This window comes from Entelurus aequoreus, linkage group LG15, assembly GCF_033978785.1.
Source record: "Entelurus aequoreus isolate RoL-2023_Sb linkage group LG15, RoL_Eaeq_v1.1, whole genome shotgun sequence".
In the NCBI taxonomy this organism is placed as follows: Eukaryota; Metazoa; Chordata; class Actinopteri; order Syngnathiformes; family Syngnathidae; genus Entelurus; species Entelurus aequoreus.
In genome coordinates, this window is record NC_084745.1 from 40,911,579 (window position 1) to 40,936,061 (window position 24,483).

The following is a 24,483-nucleotide window of genomic DNA, read 5'->3' on the forward strand; positions in this document are numbered from 1 at the left end:
TCGTCAATGAGCTTCTTCTTTTTCTCTATTTTCTTGTTATGGGACATTCATCTTCCGCTGTTGCCATTTCTAATATAAAGTAGTGTAAAGTTCTTACTTATATCTGTCAGTAAACTCGCCATGAAAGCGCTAAAACATACCGGTGTAGTGAGTTTACATTATTCACCCAAGGAACTTTAGTTATTAGAGAGTTCCGGTCGGCCTTTTTTTCACAGGACACATTTCCTTGTTGTTTCGGGATGAGGAGATGCTGCTCCGTTATTGATTTAAGTAAAGTCTGAATGTCATTAAAACAGTTAGCTCCATCTTTTGACACTTCTTCCACTCCTGTCCTTGCACGCTACACCGCTACAACAAAGATGACGGGGAGAAGACGCTACCGAAGGTGAGCCACGCAGATAAGACTGTCAGAAAGCGGCTTGAAGATGATCTGTAAAACATAATCTATGCAACATTTTGACCAAAGAACCACCATTACATGTTATGTACACCACAAGGAAGTGTTTTACATTTAGAAAAAAATACATAATAATATGACTCCTTTAATGCGCCTTATAATCCAGTGCGCCTTAAATATGACAAAAGATCGAAATAGACTATTTATCGGCAGTGCGCCTTATAATCCGGTGCCCCCTATGGTCCGGAAAATATGGTATTCCTCTTTGCAGCATCTCTCAAGCTCTGTCAGATTAGATGTGAAGTGTTGGTTTTCATCCAGGATGTCTCTGTACATTGCTGCGTTCTTCTTCGTCTAGTCATGGCAGTGACTAAAAACCCGATGGTCACTCTGTCAGAAGGGCAGGCTCGCTCATCACCAGGCCAATACCATCCCTCCAGTGAAGCATGGTGGTGGCAGCATCATAACATGGGGATGTTTTTCAGCGACATGAACTGAGAGGCTAGTCAGGATAGAGGGACAAATGAATACAGCAATGTACAGCGACATCCTGGATGAAAACCAAAGCTTCCCATCCAACCTGATGGAATTTAAGAGGTGCTGGAAAAAAGGAATGTGCATAACTGCCCAAAGATAGGTGTGGCATAATTTTAAAAAAGGCTTCAGTCAGTAATTGTTGCCAAAGGTGCACCAACATAGGATTGAGCAAATGTTGTGAATACTTACATGTACAGTCGTGGTCAAAAGTTTACATACACTTGTAAAGAACATAATGTCATGGCTGTCTTGGGTTTCCAATAATTTCTACAACTCTTATTTTTTTGTGATAGAGTGATTGGAGCACATACTTGTTGGTCACTAAAAACATTCATGAAGTTTGGTTCTTTTATGAATTTATTATGGGTCTACTGAAAATGTGACCAATCTGCTGGGTCAAAAGTATACATACAGCAATGTTAATATTTGGTTACATGTCCCTTGGCAAGTTGCACTGCAATACGGTGCCTTAGCTAGCCATCCACAAGCTTCTGGTTGAATTTTTGACCACTCCTCTTGACAAAATTGGTGCAGTTCAGCTAAATTTGTTGGTTTTCTGACATGGACTTGTTTCTTCAGCATTGTCCACACGTTTAAGTCAGGACTTTGGGAAGGCCATTCTAAAACCTTAATTCTAGCCTGATTTAGCCATTCCTTTAACACTTTTGACGTGTGATTGGGGTCATTGTCCTGTTGGAACAACCAACTGCGCCCAAGACCCAACCTCTGGGCTGATGATTTAAGGTTGTCCTGAAGAATTTGGAGGTAATCCTCCTTTTTCATTGTCCCATTTACTCTCTGTAAAGCACCAGTTCCATTGGCAGCAAAACAGGCCCAAAGCGTAATACTACCACCACCATGCTTGACGGTAGGTGTGGTGTTCCTGTAATTAAAGGCCTCACCTTTTCTCCTCCAAACATATTGCTGGGTATTGTGGCCAAACAGCAACATTTTTGTTTCATCTGACATCACATGGATAAAGATAAGACCTTCTGGAGAAAAGTTCTGAACCAAACTTCATGAATGTTTTTTGTGACCAACAAGTATGTGCTCCAATCACTCTATCACAAAAAATAAGAGTTGTAGAAATTACTGGGAACTCAACGCACCCATGACATTATGTGCTTTACAAGTGTATGTAAACTTTTGACCACGACTGTACATGTGATGTTTTTAGTGTTGTATTTTTAATACATTTGCAAAATAATAAAAAAAACAAAAAACTATTCACCTTTCACATTATGGAGTGTTGTCAGTATAATTTTGAGGACACAAATGAATTTATTCCATTTTGGAATAAGGCTGTGACATAACAAAATGTGAATAAAGGGAAGCGCTGTGAATACTTTCTGGATGCACTGTGTTCATAGAGAAAGTTTAATCGTCAAGTTATGGGGGAAAAAACGTACAGCCAGGCCGAGACTTCTTATGACGTAAATTTCTCGCTGATTAATAATACAAAATAACTCAACCTGACAATTTTTTTGTGTTTTGAACCACATAAGGGCTTCCAGATTTAGCCAAATGAGAACCACAAGGAAGATAGTACGTGCATAATAATTTGAATAGAATATGCTATAGAGAGGGTCGGTTATAAACAGCATAGGTATAGATAATAATATATATATTCTTTTAAAGTATGTGATTGACATTGCCGATTAGTACCTTTTAATGTCAATCACAAACACCAATCCCTGATACTTTTTTTTTTTTTTTTGTCCCCCGGCTGACAACTATTTATGTGTCTCCATACACAGTGTTGAGCCGCTTTCCTAAGTTAATGATCATCACCTCCATGATGACAAATAAACCATTTTTTGTAGTTTTTAAGTATTTTCGAGTACCATTATCACTGGAGGATGAGGCTGAAATTGTTACACACTCAGAGAAAGCAAGTAGCAGGCATGCTAATCGCTAATGTAGCTTGAAACAACAGTAAGAAATAAGTGCAGATGGAAGCATGCTACAGCAGAAAGTAAGCAGTTAACAAGAAATTAACAAATAGATTAATAAGAGTTAGAGAGAGGATAATATTAAATGTCTACATATAAGTGGGTGGGATGCATTAATTAGTGGTGTCAATACAGTACCAAGAGTAGTATCAGAAAAAGATCGATACTAGAGTGATGAGATTGATATGTTTTTTTCGCAATTTTTTTGTGGTGTTTGTTAACTCAGGGAATAATTTGGACTTTGAGGGCAAACACCAAATTATTTAAAAGAGTATCAAATGAAATCAAATCAAACTGTGTTTGTATAGCACTTTTCATACACATAAAATGTAGCACAAGGTGATTTATATTTGAAGGTGCTTTCATATTGTTTTTATTTTTAGGCCTTTTTTTTTTTTGACAACATGTGATGTGATGTGAACCATTTTAAAAACAGTGCCTTCTGCCCTCATTACATAATCCCATGCAGTGATGGGCAAGCTACATTGCAAATAAGATAAGCTACACGTTACTTTCTATTAAATGTAGCAAAGCTATCCTTAGAGCAGGGGTCACCAACGCGGTGCCCGCGGGCACCAGGTCGCCCGCAAGGACCAGATGAGTCGCCCGCGGGCCTGTTGTAAAAAAAAAAAAAAAAAAAAAAAATTAAAATTTTTTTTTTTATTTTTTTTTTTTTTTTTATTAAATCTACATAGAAAAAACACAAGATACATTTTCAATCAGTGCATCAACCCAAACAACCTCCCCCATGCACACTCATCCACACCCACTCACACAAAAGGGGTTATTTCTTTCTGCTACCAATATTCTGGTTCCCACAACATAGACAACACACCTGCAAGGGCCACAGTCCCTGAAGCACACATGATTGTATAGGCTGCTGGTCCACTAACATTTTCATTAATTACTATTTTTTATGTAATTATTTTTATATTGTTTTACTTTCTTTTTTATCCAAGAAAATGTTTTTTATTTATTTATCTTATTTTATTTTATTTTTAAAAAAAGGGCCTTATCTTCAACAGACCAGGTTGTCAATGAAATTAGATTTGTTTAAAGGGTTTTTTTAAACCAGGCCCAGTCCAGATAATGTCCAAGTCGGACTCAGCAACACACACCTTCATTCATGTACACAGAAAAAAATTAGGGAACACAACAGATTGCATATACTTTATAAACAAAATTAAATTTTCAAAATAAGCATTTATGTACAGTCCAGATTATGTCCAGGTCACTCAAATTAGGGAACACAACAACAGATATCATATAATCTATAAACATAATTATACTTTCAAAATAAGCCTTTGAGGACTTCTCATCTTTTTTTTAATGTTTTTTGGCATCATTATCGTTTTCAACCATGTAACTTTCTAAAGTTAGAAAATACTGAATAAATGTTTTAGAGAAAGTAATACTAAGTGAATATCTGTTTTTGGCCTTAAAAATAAACATTTTACCGAGTACTATAATTAAATTGACTAAATAATGATTGTCAATGAACTCTCCTAAAATAACAGAAACCACATTAAGCTTCATAAACAAACCAATCCTTAAACACATTTTTTCAACTTCCACCCAAAACAAAGACACAATATGACAATACCAAAACAAATGCAGGGTGGATTCAGGCTCCTGACAACAAAATCGGCAATCATCTGACTCTGTCATATTCCATAATTTTAACATTTTCCCTGTGGGTAAGAAGTTATAAATAATTTTAATTTGAAAATAAAGATTTTGCACATCGATAGTGGTTTTATAGATTAGTTTGAATATGGCATCCCATGGCAACGGGCAGTCAAAAAAGTCCTCCCATTTTCCATTTGTGTTGTATGAGGCAGCCTTCAAAGATTTCTTTATTAAATAAAAATTATATATTTTTCTATTTACTTTAGTTCCTTTTTGCCAACTAGAATTTCTTATTAGAGGTTTACAAACTAATAATTTAGTAGTTCCATAATTAATTATTTGTTTCCATCTTTTCCCAAATACTCCAGTTAGTTGATAAAATGAAAAGCTTGAGCAAGCATCACCATACATAGCTCTAAATTCATCATACTTCATAATTTTACCATTCTCATTGATAATATCATTGACAAAAATGATTCCTCTTTCAAACATATTTTTCCAAAGGAAAGGCTTTCCATCTATTACAATATTAGAGTTCATCCATATTAACTGCTGCAAAATATCGTCTCTTTTTTCTGGCACATAAAATTGAAAACACCACTATGAGTGGATTGTTTCCTTTATGAACCCCGCCATGTTTCCTAGCAGACTCTCTGGGAGTGGATCACTTGTAAAAAAGGATACAATTTCTTTTGATACAGTACATGTTTTTTGTCCAACAGGACATTTGTGTATTACTCAATGTTTAAATACATCTTTGGAACAATTGATGCTTTTAAAGACAGACACATAGCTTCAAGGTTGAGAAGTTTCAGGCCCCCATATTCATACTCTTTGTACAAAACCTTTCTTTTAATCTTTTCTGGTTTGCCGTTCCAGACAAAATCGAAGACCCTCCGCTCATAAATCTTAAAAAAGTTTTGTGATGGAGCTGGTAATGACAAAAACAAATAAATAAATTGAGGAATAATTAACGAGTTGGCAATAGACATTTTACCATACAAGGTTAGGGATTTCCCTTTCCATAATTGCATAATTTTGTCCAGCTTTCTTAGTCGATTATCATAATTTACTGAGCCTAAATCTTCCAGATTTTCTGGGACAACAACACCAAGTATGTTAACTGGTCCATCTGTCCACAAAACAGGCACTTTGCATTCCATTCGAAAGGACGTTCCCTTTAGATTTCCGATCCTTAACATTTTACATTCATCATAATTAAGCTTAAGGCCAGATTGCTGTGAAAATATGTCCAAAAGATTAAGAAGGTTCCGCAAACAATGAGGAAAAATCTTATCTTTGTGAATCAGCCTTTTCTGACATGAACTTCATCAAGAACAAACACAGAACACGCCTCACTGATGCACATCTGCAAGACTCACTCAGAGTTGCAGTGTCAAGTTACACACCAGAGTACAACACACTAGTTAACAGCATGCAATGCCAGGCTTCCCACTAACTGACAAAGAAACAGATAACAGATTTGGTGTCCAGTTCAAAGTGTGACATGATTTAAAAATTTGAGAGTTTACTTTTGTATTTTACATGAGTTATTATTTGTACAAACATGGTGCAAAGTAATTCATGATTTGTTAAAAAATATTAGTGGCTAGCTAGTTAAAATGGGATATTGTGATTTCACAAGACTGTTTTAGAAGTAATCATTTGAAAATGTTCAATTTGAAAAATGTGCACTTAGAGAAAATATAAAAACAAAGTGTTGCATATTGATATTTATCTGTTTCTATATATATTTATTGTGAGAAATCATTAAGATGATCAGTGTTTCCACAAAGATAAATATCATTAATTATTAATAATAACAGAGTTAAAGGTAAATTGAGCAAATTGGCTACTTCTGGCAATTTATTTAAGTGTGTATCTAACTGGTAGCCCTTCGCATTAATCAGTACCCAAGAAGTAGCCCTTGGTGTCAAAAAGGTTGGTGACCCCTGCCTTAGAGAATTGTAGCAAGCTACATGGCAACAGTAGTTTGCTACATTATGAAAATATATGACTTAACGTACAACTTTTCACCAAACGAAAAAAAAAAGCTCAGTTTGATTGTTTATTATACTGAACAAAAATATAAACGCAATACTTTTGTTTTTGCTCCCGTTTTTCATGAGTGGAACTCAAAGATCTAAAACGTTTACTATATACACAAAAAACCTACTCCTCTCCAATATCCTTCACAAATCTGTGTTAGTAAACATTTCTTCTTTGCCAAGATAATCCATCCCACCTCACGGGTGCGGCATATCAGGATGCTGATTAAAAAGCATGATTGTTGTACAGGTGTGCCTTAGGCTGCCCGTAGTAAAAGGCCACTCTGAAATGTGCAGTTTTGCTTTATTGGGGGTTTAGTGAAGCGGGGGGGAGCAATTAGTATTTGGTGTGACCACCATTTGCCTCATGCAGTGCAACACATCTCCTTCGCATAGAGTTGATCAGGTTGTTGATTGTGGTCTATGGAATGTTGGTCCACTCCTCTCACAGCCATTAGCCTGTGCGAAGTTGCTGAACATTGGCAGGAACTGGAACACACTGTCATATACCCCGATCCACAGCATCCCAAACATGCTCAATGGGTGACATATCCGGTGAGTATGGCCATGCAAGAACTGGGATGTTTTCAGCTTCTAGGAATTGTGTACAGATTCTTGCAACACGGGGCCGTGCATTGTCATGCTGCAACATGAGGTGATGGACTCGGGTGAATGGCACAACAATGGGCCTCAGGATCTCGTCACGGTATCTGCGCATTCAAAATGCCATCAATAAAATGCACTTGCATTCGTTGTCCATAACTTACGCCTGCCCATACCATAACCCCACCCCCACCTTGGGCCACTCGGTTCACAACGTTGACATCAGCAAATTGCTCTCCCACACGCTGAACAGTGAAAACCGGGATTAATCTGTAAAGAGAACACCTCTCCAACGTGCCAGACGCCATGGAATGTGAGTATTTGCCCACTCAAGTCGGTTACAACGACAAACTGCAGTCAGGTCGAGACCTCGATGAGGACGAAGAGCATGGAGATGAGCTTCCCTGAAACGGTTTCTCACAGTTTGTGCAGAAATTCTTTGGTTATGCAAACCAATTGTTGCAGCAGCTGTCCGGATGGTTAGTCTCAGGCGATCATGGAAGTGCACTTGTTGGATGTAGAGGTCCTGGGCGGGTATGGTTACACATGGTCTGTGGTTGTGAGGCCAGTTGGATGTACTGCCAAATTCTCTGAAACGCTTTCGGAGACGGCTTATGGTAGAGAAATGAACCTTCAGTTTACAGGCAACATCTCTGGTGGACATGCCAACTACACACTCCCTCATAACTTGCAACATCTGTAGCATTGTGATGTGTGATAAAACTACAAATTTTCTAGTGGCCTTTTATCGTGGGCAGCCTAAGGTACACCTGTGCAATAATCATGCTGTTAAATCAGCATCATGATATGCCACACCTAGGATAGATTATCTTGGCAAAGAAAAAATGCTCACTAACACAGATTTAGACAGATTTGTAAACAATATTTGAGAGGAGTAGGTTTTATGTGTATATAGTAAAAGTTTTAGATCTTTGACTTCAATTCGTGAAAAATGGGAGCAACAACAAAAGTGTTGTGTTTATATTTTTGTTCCATGTATAATAAACACAAACTAGAGACATGCCCTCTGTCTGAGTCTAAGATTTTAACATTTATTTTAAATTGCGTATATCATGTACAAAATGAGGGAAAACACACAGGAAAACAATAAATAAAAGGCAGTGAAACAATAATAAGGATAAATAAAGACCAAAATATTTACTCTAGTGAAGACTTTTCAGCACAGGATAAATGACTGTTTCAACAGAAAGCACAGTGGCAGAATGACAATAACCTGGCCAAAGGAAACGTTCAAAACATTTGTCTCACAAAAGAGACATTAACAAACTCCATCTTTAAATGAATCAATAAAACTGAACATTTTTAAAGTAAACATATTTTCCTGGCAGTGGAACAGAGTCAAACAAAATGAAATTCCTTCCCAACTCCTTAATATTAAGTTTTTATATAGATATTTAGAGATGTCCGATAATATCGGACTGCTGATATTATCGGCCGACAAATGCTTTAAAATGTTATATCGTAAATTATCGGTATCGGTTTCAAAATTATCGGTATCTGTTTCAAAAGTAAAATGTATGACTTTTTAAAACGCCGCTGTGTACACGGACGTAGGGAGAAGTACAGAGCGTGCCGGCCCAGTCACATAATATCTACGGCTTTTCACACACACCAGTGAATGCATGCATACTTTGTCAACAGCCATACAGGTCACACTGAGGGTGTCCGTATAAACAACTTTAACACTGTTACAAATATGCGCCACACTGTGAACCCACACCAAACAAGAATGACAAACACATTTCGGGAGAACATCCGCACCGTAACACAACAAACACAACAGAACAAATACCCAGAACCCCTTGCAGCACTAACTCTTCCAGGACGCTGCAATGCCTCTGATTGGCCTGACCGTAATAGTTTTGCCCTAACCTTAACCAATCGTGACTCATCATAGTAAGCCAACTTATCATCATGGATTTTCTCAGTATTATGTGTCCCCTGCCCCTGGATTTGCAGTTCAGCCTTATAAGTTACAGCTGCAACCTGCTAGAAAACTAAAGAAGAAGATTTGCAGTTTCTCTCTTTGTTGCTTGTAGCTTGGATGTCAGCTACCTCACTACATGGGTCTAAAAATAGCTGAGCTTCAGGAATCTCTACTGGTTCAAAAAGTAGCAAAGCTACTGGGGATTGTAGTTAAGCTGCGTAGCTTCGCTACTAACCCCAGGCGCAAACAGTCAGCGCCCCCACCCCAAACCTCTGCCCCCCCACTGCACACACCTAATAAAAGTTTTGTTAAAACATATGTACTAGATCAGGGGTGTCAAAGTCAAGGCCTGCGGGCCAGATCCGCCCCGCAAATGAATTATCTATGGCCCCCGGGATGATATTTGATTAGTATTAGAACCGGCCCACAGGCCACAGCCGCCTGCTGCTGTTTTGCACGCACCAATACTCCATCAGTGTTGGTGCTATGAATTTTCAAAATGGGGTCGCAGGGACCCCATTAAGTCATAAAAATGGGGTCCCACGGTAAATGTTTGGGGTCCCACTTTTTTGTAACCATTTTGAAAACAAATTATAAATGTATGCATTATCCTGTTGTATCTCACATTCTATATTGTGTTTTGGAAAAAGTTTGTCATAAACATTACTTAATTCATTAAAAAAAAAAATACAAAAGAAAACACATTTTTATGCATATGTTATAAACATTCATTCACTTTCTTCTTTCCTTCATGGATCTAAACTTTACCGCTGCCGGTATTTTTTTCTATATTTTTCTTGTAATATTTTCAGAATGTGTTTGTTTTATTTTTGGCCAAAGTAAGCCAAAGAAAAACAATCTGAATGTGACTTTATTTTTTAGTTTTAATGCCATGATTTTTATAGTCCCAAGAGCTAGCTTATGTAGCCGAGGATCGGACCGCCAAGTGCAGTCCTGGTCGTGGAACTGTGGACCAGCTATATACTCTCGGCAGGGTCCTTGAGGGTGCATGGGAGTTTGCCCAACCAGTCTACATGCGTTTTGTGGACTTGGAGGAGGCATTCGACCGTGTCCCTCGGGAAGTCTTGTGGGGAGTGCTCAGAGAGTAAGGGGTATCGGACTGTCTGATTGTGGCGGTCCGCTCCCTGTACGATCAGTGTCAGAGCTTGGTCCGCATTGCCGGCAGTAAGTCAGACACGTTTCCAGTGAGGGTTGGACTCCGCCAAGGCTGCCCTTTGTCACCGATTCTGTTCATAACTTTTATAGACAGAAATTCTAGGCGCAGTCAGGGCGTTTGATGGCTGCAGGATTAGGTCTCTGCTTTTTGCAGATGATGTGGTCCTGATAGCGTCATCTGGCCGGGATCTTCAGCTCTCACTAGATCGGTTCGCAGCCGAGTGTGAAGCGACTGGGATGAGAATCAGCACCTCCAAGTCCGAGTCCATGGTTCTCGCCCGGAAAAGGTTGGAGTGCCATCTCCGGGTTGGGGAGGAGACCCTGCCCCAAGTGGAGGAGTTCAAGTACCTCGGAGTCTGGGGGAAAAGTGGATCGTGAGATCGACAGGCGGATCGGTGTGGCGTCTTAAGTAATGCGGACGCTGTATCGATCCGTTTGTTTAGTTATTGTGAAGTATCGACTTTGTTTTGATAAAACAATTGTCAGTAATAAAGGAGAATAAGGAACTATTTTAAATATTGTGTTGATATTGTTACTTTGTCTGGTGGTACATGTGATTGGTATCGGTATTGGTATCAGCCGATCTCACTCATAGATGATTGGTATCGGAATTATCTGTGCACATTAAAACCTTGATAAGAACATCCGTAGTAAGAACATTTGAATCGGAATATTTGACATCTTTTGAAGTATTACAATTGTTAAATGGCCTATAAAGTAGAAAAATAAATAATCCTGGGATCGTCAATTCACTATCACATGACAACCAATCCTATATGTTTCCTATACAATAATTATGAACCCAATGAGTCAAGCACACGTGTATTTCTATATTGGGATATTTATAATGCAAGGTTGTATTTTGGGTGCACTTGTTTGCTTCATCTGTTGCTTTGACACATTCTGACTGCTCAATACCAACCCCTTAAAAATAAATCGGCTTAAAAGAAGGGGGAAAAATTATCCATGACATAGAAGAATTCTGAAAAGCATGGCAGATTAAAATGCAAATTTGAAGAAACCAAATGACTCCTTATGGAAATCCTTCTGCTGCTGCTCAGCCTCTTAATCCTGAGAAGAAAATACCAAAAATGAAAGTGAAGACGATGAAAAATAGCTTTGGATGTGGTTTGCTAGTAAATGCCTCTTTGCTATGTCAGCACTGTAAATGAAAATATGTTCTTGATTGTCTTGCCCTGGATAAATAGATGTTACATAACTATATACTGTAAACAAGTAAATGTTTATATACTACATTACCTAGCAGGCATACTGATGTACACAAGAACAGGAAGTAGATCTGAGCTTTGTAAGAGGATGACAACTATGCGGTTTGATGAATAAATAGTTTAGGGCTGCAACTAACGATTAATTTGATAATCGATTAATCTGTCGATTATTACTTCGATTGATCGATTAATAATCGGATAAAAGAGACAAACTACATTTCTATCCTATCCAGTATTTTATTGAAAAAAAACAGCATACTGGCACCATACTTATTTTGATTATTGTTTCTCAGCTGTTTGTAAATTTTGCAGTTTATAAATAAAGGTTTAGTAAAAAAAAAAAAAAAAAGTTTTTAATTAAAAATAAATAAATAAATAAAAAACTCTGCGCATGCGCATAGCATAGATCCAACAAATCGATGACTAAATTAATCGGCAACTATTTTAAAAATCGATTTTAATCGATTTAATCGATTAGTTGTTGCAGCCCTAAAATAGTTGATATCTTCTTACATGTTGTTGGTCTACATAAGAAACATAAACGTTTAGATTAGACCAGTAGTTCTTAACCTTGTTGAAGGTACCGAACCCCACCAGTTTCATATGCGCATTCACCGAACCCTTCTTTAGTGAAAAATAAAATGTTTTCTATTTCAAATTCAAGACAAAGTTATGTTTTTTTCCTGGTGCACAAAATGAACCGTGCATGAACATTCCCTTTTTCAAAGAACAAAACCAACACAGAGCATGAACTCACAACAAATTACACACCTGCAAATCAGTGTGACTTCTGTGATTGCCGTATACATAATACGCCGATAGGGAGAAGTTTTTATTCACACGATGAGTCGGGTGTGTCTTGACCTCCGTGGTGGAGGCTCCGCCGAACCCCTGAGGCCGACTCACCGAACCCCTAGGGTTCGATCAAACCCAAGTTAAGAACCACTGGATTAGACAGTTGGTGTGCACTTTTGAGTGGCGCTCAAAGACAAATTTGATTGGCGAAAATGATGCTGATTGACCAAAATGTAACACTCAGTAAACGTTTGGAAACTGAGGAGACCAATTTTTGAAGCTTTTCAGGTGAAATTATTTCCCATTCTTGCTTGATGTACAGCTTAAGTTGTTCAACAGTCCGGGGTCTCTGTGTTCGTATTTTACGCTTCATAATGTGCCACACATTTTCAATGGGAGACAGGTCTGCACTACAGGCAGGACAGTCTAGTACCCGCACTCTTTTACTATGAATCCACACTGTTGAAACACGTGCAGAATGTGTCTTGCTGAAATAAGCAGGGGCATCCATTAAAAAGACGTTGCTTGAATGGCAACATATGTTGCTCAAAAACCTGTATGTAGATGTGTAAGTTACCCATGCCTTGGGCACTAATACACCCCCATACCATCACAGATGCTGGCTTTTCAACTTTGCGCCTATAACAATCCGGATGGTTCTTTTATACCCAATCATGGCACCCACTTGTTGCCAATTAGCCTGTTCACCTGTGGGATGTTCCAAATAAGTGTTTGATGAGCATTCTTCAACTTTCTCAGTCTTCTTTTGCCACTTGTGCCAGCTTTTTTGAAACATGTTGCAGGCATCAAGTTCCAAATGAGCTAACATTTGCAAAAAGTAACAAAGTTTACCAGTTCGGACGTTGAGTATCTTGTTTTTGCAGTCTATTCAATTGAATATAGGTTGAAAAGGATTTGCAAATCATTGTATTTACACAACGTGCCAACTTCACTGGTTTTGGGCTTTGTATTAAATTGTTAAATACACCTTCTGCCTTGTTTTTAATGAATACTTAGTCCTATTACTTTGCTGTATTTTATTGTTAGTCATTATGATGGTACTTGGAGAGCCAAGTTTTTTCTGAGGTAGTACTTGGTGACAACTGGCCTAGCCAAACTGTTAACACACAAAGCCTAGTTAAGATAAAATACTGTAGATCTCAAACCAGGTGGATGTGTGTCAACCAACACACAGACACACTGTCACTACGCATTTACACAACCAAAGTATTCCTTCGCGCAGCTGCAAGCAGAGAGCTCGTTCTTGCAGTTGCAAACAATCAAATAGATGTTATTATAAACTGATACAAAAATAACTATATACTGTTTTTGAATCCAGAATGCAGTAATTGAACCACAAATACTATGAGTTTGTCACCCTCTGATGATGAATAGATCTCTGTGGTTTCTCAGGTATTTGTTGTTTCATTGTCTGTGAGTTCAAACCCAGATGTGTCTTAACAAGATCAGCTCCTAAAGGGTTGAGCTAAATGTGGTCGGATTAAAATGCAATTAGGCCAAGCTTTGACTTCCTATTCAAGCAGGTCAGCACTTTACTTAGGGTTGCGTTTGCTCTAGTTCCGCTAAAACTAGGGGTGTAATCACGCCTCTAACCTTTAAGGTCACAGTTCGGTTCATTGTGGGTGCAGGAAGGGAACAAAGTGCCAAACAAATTTGTACTCGCACAAAAAGATGAAATATGACCATTTGCAAGTATGAATGATGTAACACAAAGGCCAGTAATGATGGACACAGTAAGCGTAAAAAAGTGCTGATTCAAAGGGATCAACAGGAGAGTGCATGTTTGTCCTTTGGAGAGAAAGGCAACCTGTCCCTTTAGTGAAGCGTCATGGCGTGCCTGTGGTGCTGTGGCAGCACTGACACAAGGTGCGCTCTGTCTGTCACAGCGTTAAGACCGAAGCTGCGGTCAACTGGAGGGCAATCAACTATCCTGCTGGCTCATCCCAGATTACAGCCTTTTTGGTAACACTAACCATAGAGCGGCATGCCGAATCGAGGATGCAGAGCGCTTGGATCATTAGCATGCACCAGTAAATAGAGACAAGCCCATAGGAGCAAGCCAATAAGGTTGAAACTAAAAGATGTGAATTCAAAAGATTCAAATTAATTCAAATTATTGGGGTGACTTTTTGATTCAGAACTCTTTCTCAATTTAACATGATTGTCAGTTCAAGCAAATTTTCGAAAAAACATTTGGTTTAAAAAAAATAATAAAAGGAAATCCAGCTGGGATAGTCTCCAGAAAATAGATGGATGGAAACCTTTTTGTTACAGGTTACAAAGGCTCTTTTTGGCTGCTGATGTATACGCGCAGCGAGTAAGCGTGAAGATAGCCTAAAAAATGCATTTTAAATATGAATTCTGATATTACTCATTTAGGGAGATCGCCGGTGTGTTGCTAAATGTTTATATACTACATTACCCAGAATGCTTAGGACTGTCAACAGGAACAGGAGGTTGATCTGAGTTACGTGAGAGAGGGGGGGTGGGGGCGAAAATTGTCACTTTTGATCAAGAAAGAGTTATAACATGTTGTTCCTGCGTTGTCTACACAAGACACAATCATAAGTTTTGGTTAGACCAGGGGTTCCCAAACTTTTTGACTTGGGAGCCGCATTGGGTTAAAAAACTTTGGCCAGGGGCCGGGCTCTATATATATATATATATGTGTGTATGTGTGTGTGTGTGTGTGTGTGTGTATATGTATATATATATATATATATATATATATATATATATATATATATATAGGTAGGGGTAATTGCATTGCAATAAAATAAAATATTGTAAATAAAATCATGCAGACAGTTCTAAAATCTTGCTAACTGGAGCGAGCCACTTTACCGAGAGATCCGGCCAACTCCTTCATTTTAGGGCACTGTTGTTCCAGTATTTCCACACATTTTCATTAATTTAATAAATGTAGGAATCCTATAATTCTTATTCCAATTTTTTTTTTTAAAGTTGCAAGTGATAAATGCTTATTTAGTGAAACGAAAATAAGTGTAAAACCACATTAATATACATAAATTCAGGGGTGTCAAATGGGCCGGATCAGGCCTGCGAACAGGTTTTATCCGGTCTGTGGGATGAGTTTGCTTAGTAAAATAAATTAACCTGAAATTTTTGAATGAAAGAAACAGCTGTTCTAAATGTGTCCACTGGATGTCGCAATTTCAATTCTTTGTATCTTTGTAGATGATGCTACATATGTACAAAATAATGATGTTAGTACATCAGTCGAGGAAAATTATCAAACGACATAAATAACATACCGATGCGTTTTATTATTCTTTATTCTTTATTATTATACCGCCGCCTCTTTGAGCTGTAATTTGACCCCCTTAACATGCTTCAGAACTCACCAAATTGGACACACACATCAGGACTGTCGAAAATTGCGATCTAATCAAAAAACCAAACCCCAAAACTCAAAATTGCGCTCTAGCGCCCCCTAGGAAGAAAACACAGACAAAACTGCCTCTAACTCCCAGTAGGAATGTCGTAGACACATGAAACAAAAACCTCTATGTAGGTCTCACTTAGACCTATATTTCATACACTGACAACCCCCAGCAAAAATCAACAGGAAGTTTGCAATTCCCCCTTCAAAACAAAAGTTGTGTAAAAACAGTCACCTTTTTTCAAACATTATCTCCTCTGAGCGCGTTTGTCGTGTCGACTTCAAATAAGCACAGGAGAGAGATTGAACCCTTCTGATTAAAAGTTGAAGAAAGTTTAATTTGATTTTGATATTATTGTTTTATCTACATAGATAGAAAAGTAACACCAATGAGTTGACTGATGAACATTATCACATAATTTATTCAGAAAATATAAATAACAACAAATAAAGATAGAATACCATTGACTGCAACATGTAAGTGTAAAAAAACCAAAAATATTATGATTTGTTCAATTTCAGAACGCGCTTGTTGTACTTTTAAACAAAGAAAACAATCTGTAGTTGTCTTTATTTTTAAGTTATCATGCCATGATTTTACCACTTGGGAGTAGATTTTTCTCCATGTGGCCCCAGATCTAAAATGAGTTTGACACCCCTGCATAAATTAAAGATGGATCAATAATCGATTTTTGATCGAATCGTAGCTCCTGAATCAAAATCGAATCGTGAGGTGCCCTAAGATTTCCACCTCTACTCAAAACGTCACAACCTTTGTTGGAACTTCCTGAAAAAGCTGCTGAAAAATCGTGCATTTCAGGCCGCAACAACCACACAAAAAGCCTGAGAAATCCCGGCGCGACTGAGAAGGGAGGAAATTTGAATGTCCGTATGACATGGCTTCATTCAATCTCAGCGCATCGTGTAATCTGTCTGCTCGCTGCTTTATTTCTGCTTCAGTGATTCCATAAAGATGTTCCAGAAAAGACTTGAACATGAGCAGATATTCATTAGAACCTTGAGAAAAACATGTTTTCCAATCACCTTTTCAACGTGTTTGTTTTCCTCGGACAATAAGCCTCTTTTTATGGCTGCTTTGCATGTGTGGCTAAAAGAAGTGTTTGTGACTTTGCTTGGCATCCTGTCTGTTCGCTTCACTGTCATCCAGTGGATGCTGCTGGGAGAGAGAAGTTGCCATTGGCGCCTCCCTCCTCCTCTCTTCTGTCCTCTTCCCTCGTCTACTTGCAGATTGTAATTCTTAAAACCCTGCCCTCGCCGTCTATTGTCCACTTCGGTCTCCCCCTCCATGTCCTTCTACCTCCACCGCCGGCGTCGTCTAACCCAAATAACCAACCAGTCTGGGGTCTGATCCCTGCGGTCCAGTCAGGACCTCTGGATGGAGACTTGGTAAGGTTGTGTTGGAGGGCATGTGCTAGTCGGGGGAGGTACTAGTGGCCACGACCTGGGACGTCACACACGAGCCAGACTCCCTGGCTGCCATCACTCTCTTGTTTATGTGAGAACGATTGCGGGGTCGAAGAGTTAGTAACTCAGACAGCAGAGGCTGCAGTGGAGACTGAGATAGGAAATATCATTCAACACTCAAATGGAACAGGGACACCTTTTGGGCGATCCTTATCCAGGTGAGGGTGTGTATTATTCGGGGGTGGTGGCATGTGATCTTGTGTCGAGGGTACATTTTCAGTGTTTGTGTTTACACAGTAGCATCTTTGCTGTAACTGTTGTGCTCTCTCTCTCGTCCCTGCAGCGTGCAAAGCGACCACAGGGGGGCAGTCATCAATGTTGCACCCAGAGAGCACAAGAGAGAAGAACACACACAAAGTCAACCAGCAGCAGGTCTTGGCAGAGGACTTCTTGTCAGGTATGAAAGAAAAGTTTGCATTCATTTGTGGGATGTCGTTGTGGTTTGTGCAGCCCTTTGAGACACTCGTGATCTAGCAGTGTTTCCCACACATTAGTTTATTTGTGGCGGCCCGCCACGAAAGAATTACGTCTGCCACAAATAATTATTTTTTTTTTTTTTTTTTTTTTTTTGTCCTGTCCAGCTTCTCAGGTAAATCATATAGTTGATGTAGATGCCCATATAGGCTGTTCAGATTTACTTTACAAAAGAGAAGTGTAGGATACTTCTCTTGTTGCCTTATTTGTATTTGACCACTACTGTTTTCTTTTTATTTGTTACTGACTGTGGCAGGACACCTCTGCCTCTGTTTCACTTTATGTTGCTGGTAAATAATATGGTTGTAGTAGTAGGCTAAAGTTAATTTATTTAGTATGCACTAATTAAAGGGGCAGAGCTTTAAGAGACATTTTAACTTTTATATTTTATAAGATATATTTTTTGTAAGAACCACAATTAATAAATATATTTCAGTGAATAACTTATTGTTCAAATCTGTATATAAATATGTACATAAAGTGTTGTAATCATATTGTAAAATGGATGGATGGATGGATGGACGTTTAAAACAAAACTGTTATTATTAATTAGTAAGTATACATTGTTTGAGCCTTTTTAGAGAAAATCATATCATTGTAGTAAATTATGCAAATTACTCGATGATGTCATTGTGACCACGCCCATAGCCACGCCCCCACCGCCACAGGTATCTTGGCAGTTTATGGGAAACACTGTTTAGGGCTATATAAATAGACTTTGTGATTGATTGATTGAATTTAAAATAGAGCCATGCGCATGTGTTGTTGTGTCGGCTGTTGGTGGCCAGCAAACAGGTCATGTGATGCCTTTTGACCAGGGGTGCCCATATTTTTTTCTGCAGGCAAGCTACTTTTCAATTGACCAAGTCAAGGGAATCTACATCATTCATATATATACAATTTATATTTATTTATTTATGAAAGTGACGTTTTTGTTAACAAGTTAAATGTGTTTAATGATAATACAAGCATGTTTAACACATAGATTCCTTTCTTTCACGAAGACAAGAATATAAGTCGGTGTATTACCTAATTCTGATGACTTACATTGATTGGAATCAAACAGTACTGCTGATATGTCCGCATTTTCAAATGGAAGAGAAAAAAAGTCCTCCTTTCTGTCCAATACCACATGAAAGTGGTTGGTTTTTGGCATCCTATTTGTCCAGCTTCCATATTCGTTTTTATACACTTTACAAGAAATACATTGCCGGCAAACGCCGTAGCTTGCTAGCTTGTGTGCGCTAGCTTTCTGAGACTTTTATTTTGTTAGTGCAGGCAGGATGAAGCAGCGTTTTTATTGTGAAGAGAGAAACTTTGCAGTCGGTCTTGAAATAAAAAGTGTTTATCACCCTCCTCTCAGTCATTTTTTTCTTATTAATGATCTGGCAGCAGTGAATGTCAATCAAGTGACGAAAGTGACTTCTTGGTGAAAATTGACGATCGCTAATTTTTAGGTACATTTTTTAATGCCTGGCTGGCGATTGACTGACAAACCCTCCGCCATCGACCGGTAGCTCGCGATCGACGTAATGGGCACCCTTGTCTTTGACAATTTTCAGGAAGTTCATTTTTATCTCTCAAGGAAACCATTCAGAATTTTTATACAGAATCTGACCAAACCAGGCGGTGACCTTCTAGAAGCTGACAGTCTGTCTGCTATCTGGAAACAATTTCCCCGAAAGCTTGCACACGCGCACACATACATACACACACACACACGGAATAACATGTCTACAAGGTTCAAGATAAGAAACCTGCTCATTTTGAATTATTTAAGACAGGAGCCATCTGAAGATCCTCAACTGAAATTAGTTGTTTTTTTTTTCATAACCAAACATGTTTTTTTAGACAAATTTCTTACTTGATGTGTCAGAACAGCAATAATACTCATTTGGAATGATATGAAACCTCAGTTGCCTGAAATAGCTCAGGTTAGCTCTTGTTCTTTTCAGTCCCTCCAGGGTTTCACAGTCTTCTACTTTGTGTTTGTTGCGGCCTGAATTTGTTGGCGCTTTTTCAGACAGTTGCTGCAGAAGTTGTGCTATTTTAGGCTTTTTTTTTCAATAACATTGAATCAGCTGGTGTTTTAATTAATTGTTTAATAATGTTCTACATGTTCATTTTAACCTTAACCTCAAAAAGCACAAGATTTCAACAAAAATATACTATGCAGCTCCAGCACCCCCCGCCACCCCGAAGAGGACAAGCGGTAGAAAATCGATGGATGGATGAATCAAACGAATAAAATATTTAATCGATATTAATCGCAGTTAGATATAATTTTACAATATTATTAAATGTATCCAAGACGGATAATTTTCAAGTTTTAATACTATGACTGGACAATTAATTTGCTTTAATGAAATGAGTTTTAAACAGTGTGCTTTTTTTTTTTAAACAATTCAACACAAAAAAGGACATAAACAAGCTTTAAAAACAATAAACACATAACCTGCAGTGTGTTGGTGTCTTGCCAGATTTTGTATTTTGTAGGAATACAGAATGTGTATTCCTGCTGAAGTAGCTCTTGCATTTAGGGCAGAGGAGCTACATTTCCATGTTTAGATACCAGTTTCACGCATTAATAACACACAATGTGGATTGTTATGATCATGCTTTGATTGTCAATAATGTTTGGTAATGTAGTCTGTGATATTTCTACCTGAATAAATGCTTCTGATATTCTTACACCGATATCTATACCGTACATTACATGTTGTACTAGTTAATGGTATTTGTTTTGCTGCATGACAATTTCTTAACCTTCTCTATTTATCAATAAAATGTAATATTCAGCTTGTTAAACATTCTGGAATTGAGGACTGTCAATCAGAACGGTTTACAAAATAATATATACCGTGATTTCCGGACTATAAGCCGCTACTTTTCCCCCTCGTTCTGGTCCCTGCGGCTTATACAAGGGTGCGGCTTATTTACGGCCTGTTCTTCTCCGACACCGACGAAGAGGATTTCGGTGGTTTTAGTACGCAGGAGGAAGACGATGACACAATGATTAAAGACTGACTTTTCATATACCGGTAGGCTGGTTATTTTGACACACGGCATGCTAGCAGCTAACGGTCTACGATAGACTGACCATACGTCCTCTTTTCACCGGACATGTACTCTTTTGCGGGGCATTCCGGGCGGGGTTTCGTAAATGCCTCAAACGTCCGGCACTTTGAGTTAGGGTTGCGTGTATTTTCAATGTACGTTCAGGGTTAAGAAGGGGTTAAAAACAAAACAAATTGTGCGCGCAGCATTTGTGAGGGAAGGGCAGAGACAGAGAAAGCGAGAGAGTTATGATAAACGCGCATGCGTCGGCAGGCTCTGCTTTTTATCCATAGATTTATCAGATTTTATTTTTTATTATCTATAGCAGGGGTGTCAAAAGTGTGCCCCGGAGGCCATTTGCGGCCCACAGCTAATGTTTTAAAGGCTCACGGCACATTCTAAAAATACTATTAAACTAAACAAAAACATAACAAAAGTGAAATAAAAAAGCTTAAAGGTTAAATGTAATTCAGAAAAAGTTGCAATGTTGACTAATAAAACAAAGTTGTTTTTTTTTCTTTCAAACTGTCATTGCTCAAAACATAATATTGAATCAAAATCAATGTTATTATGAATTATTGACCTATCCAAGGTTCCGATTACTTCCCATCAAATATTCCACTAAGAAAAATATTTTTGGTTTGAGATTTTGCAAATTTGGTAAATAAATAACCAAAACAATTATATTTTGTTGTTTTCTTACTGTACCGAAAAATAAACCGAACCGTGACCTCTAAACCGGGGTACGTACCGAACCGAAATTTTTGTGTACCGTTACACCCCTAATGTATATAGTATAATATTTAAACAACACATTCAGAACATTCTGGACTGTGCACCTAACATCCTTTTGCACTACCGTAATTTCCGGACTATAAGCCGCTACTTTTTCCCCTCGTTCTGGTCCCTGCGGCTTATACAAGGGTGCGGCTTATTTACGGCCTGTTCTTCTCCGACACCGACGAAGAGGATTTCGTTGGTTTTAGTACGCAGGAGGAAGACGATGACACAATGATTAAAGACTGACTTTTCATATACCGGTAGGTTGGTTTTTTTGATAACGTACAGGCGGGCACTTTGTATTACTTTGCACCGTTGTATTATTTGTACTCTGCACGAATGCTGTTCGCCATGTCAATGATGTGAAAGTTTGATTGAATGATTGAAAGATTTATTGTCAATAAATGGGACGCTTTGCGTTCCCAAACAGTCATCTCAGTCCCGACAATCCCCTCCGTGGTAGCAGGAACCCCTATATACTACGGTAATTACACATCAAAACCCTGCGGCTTATAGTCGGGTGCGGCTTATATATGGAGCAATCTGTATTTTCCCCTAAATTTAGCTGGTGCGGCTTATAGGCAGGTGCGGCTTATAGTCCGGAAATTACGGTATATACTGTAGCAATTGTAATATTGCGTAGTAAATCGACGTCGGCTGCTGAGGGCAGTGGCAGGTATGCCTGCAGTATTAAGCCTAGTGTCAGTGGGAGCGAAGAAGGAGACAAGAGAAAGTTTTTGAGGGAGCTGTCGTCTGTGTGTGTCGCGCTTTTGCCTTTTTAGTGGGACAGCTCTATTTGTGAATATAAATAAAAGGCTGACTTGTTCAAAGACAGTCTACCGCCATCATATCGCCGCCGCTATTCAATACACGTTATTTCAATACCGTATTTTTCGGATTATAATGCACTTCTGCCATGACCCGCCCCGCCAAATTTTTATTGGTTGACGTGTGTGTGTGACGATTGCTGACGTGTGTGTGACGATTGCTGACATTCGCCTCATCTCTTACGAGAATGAGATAAATTGTATTATTTGACATTTTACGGTAATGTGTTAATAATTTCACACATAAATCGCACCATACTATGAAAAAAACTGTTTTATAATCCGAAAAATACGGTACACGTTATTGCAATACACGTTATTACAATACACGTTATTTCAATACACGTTATTTTAATCTGCCAGAAAGCATTTATTTATGTAGATATTACAAAACATCTTTGACAAAGCATGATAGACAATTTTTCGTTGTTTTGATGGTTGCACCAGATGTGAAGCAAAGCGCTATTATTTTGAAGCCAGACGTGTGATTGGTATGAGATTAGACTTGATTTATTTTGACGAAAGTCTCTGATTAAAGTGACTTTAGACTTCCTCGCGACCGTCTTTTTTTTCTGCTGATCTTTTATTCCACCTTAATAAAGCAGTTCGAATAGCAATCATTTTATGTTGTAATTCCACTTAAAGGCCTACTGAAAATAATTTGTTTTATTTAAACGGGGATAGCAGATCCATTCTATGTGTCATACTTGATCATTTTGCGATATTGCCATATTTTTGCTGAAAGGATTTAGTAGAGAACAACGACGATAAAGTTCGCAACTTTTGGTCGCTGATAAAAAAAGCCTTGCCTGTACCGGAAGTAGCGTGACGTCGCAGGTTGAAAGGCTCCTCACATTTCCCCATTGTTTACACCAGCAGCAAGAGCGATTCGGACCGAGAAAGCGACGATTACCCCATTAATTTGAACGAGGATGAAAGATTTGTGGATGAGGAACGTAAGAGTGAAGGACTAGAGTGCAGTGCAGGACGTATCTTTTTTCGCTCTGACCGTAACTTAGGTAAAAGGGCTCATTGGATTCCACACTTCTATTGTGGATCACGGATTTGTATTTTAAACCACCTCGGATACTATATCCTCTTGAAAATGAGAGTCGAGAACGCAAAATGGACATTCACAGTGACTTTTATCTGCACGACAATACATCGGCGAAGCACTTTAGCTACGGAGCTAACGTGATAGCATCGTGCTTAAATGGAGATAGAAACAGAAGAAATAAGCCCCTGACTGGAAGGATAGACAGAAGATCAACAATACTACTACCAGGAGACACCGAACCAAACACTGGACCTGTAACTACACGGTTAATGCTGTGCCGCCTGTCGAAGCCTAGCAATGCTGTTGCTAACGACACCATTGAAGCTAACTTAGCTACGGGACCTCGTCAGAGCTATGATAAAAACATTAGCGCTCCACCTACGCCAGCCCTCTTCTGCTCATAAACACCCGTGCTCACCTGCGTTCCAGCGATCGACGGCGCGACGAAGGACTTCACCCGATCATCAATGCGGTCGGCGGCTAGCGTCGGATAGCGCGTCTGCTATCCAAGTCAAAGTCCTCCTGGTTGTGTTGCTGCAGCCAGCCGCTAATACACCGATCCCACCTACAGCTTTCTTCTTTGCAGTCTCCATTGTTCATTAAACAAATTGCAAAAGATTCACCAACACAGATGTCCAGAATACTGTGGAATTTTGCGATGAAAATAGAGCTGTTTGTATTGCATACAATGTGTCCGAATACTTCCGCTTCAACCATCGACGTCACGCGCAAACGTCATCATACATAGACGTTTTCAACCGGAAGTTTCCCGGGAAATTTAAAATTGCACTTTATAAGTTAACCCGGCCGTATTGGCATGTGTTGCAATGTTAAGATTTCATCATTGATATATAAACTATCAGACTGCGTGGTCGGTAGTAGTGGGTTTCAGTAGGCCTTTAACTGAAATGCAAACACAGACATGAAGCTCCTCCTCTCTACAAGCGGTGTTCTCTCCAATGATGTCGTCTCCTGAAGATTGAAGATTAAATTGTCTTGTTTTGTCCTTAAAACGACTTGCCATGGCTTTGGACCTGACATATACTTTATATATGTTTATATATT

The 24,483-nt window shown here is 38.7% G+C and overlaps 1 protein-coding gene across 4 annotated transcripts in view; it reads left to right on the top strand.

Moving 5' to 3' along the window:
• LOC133630153 (microtubule-associated protein 4) overlaps positions 1-24,483 on the top strand; it is a 240,221-nt gene that overhangs the window by 101,009 nt on the left and 114,729 nt on the right. For all 4 annotated transcript variants that reach the window (XM_062021524.1, XM_062021525.1, XM_062021527.1 and 1 more), the window contains one exon: positions 17,507-17,620. In XM_062021524.1, the coding sequence (XP_061877508.1) occupies positions 17,507-17,620 (114 nt within the window). The remainder of the gene's footprint in view (positions 1-17,506; positions 17,621-24,483) is intronic.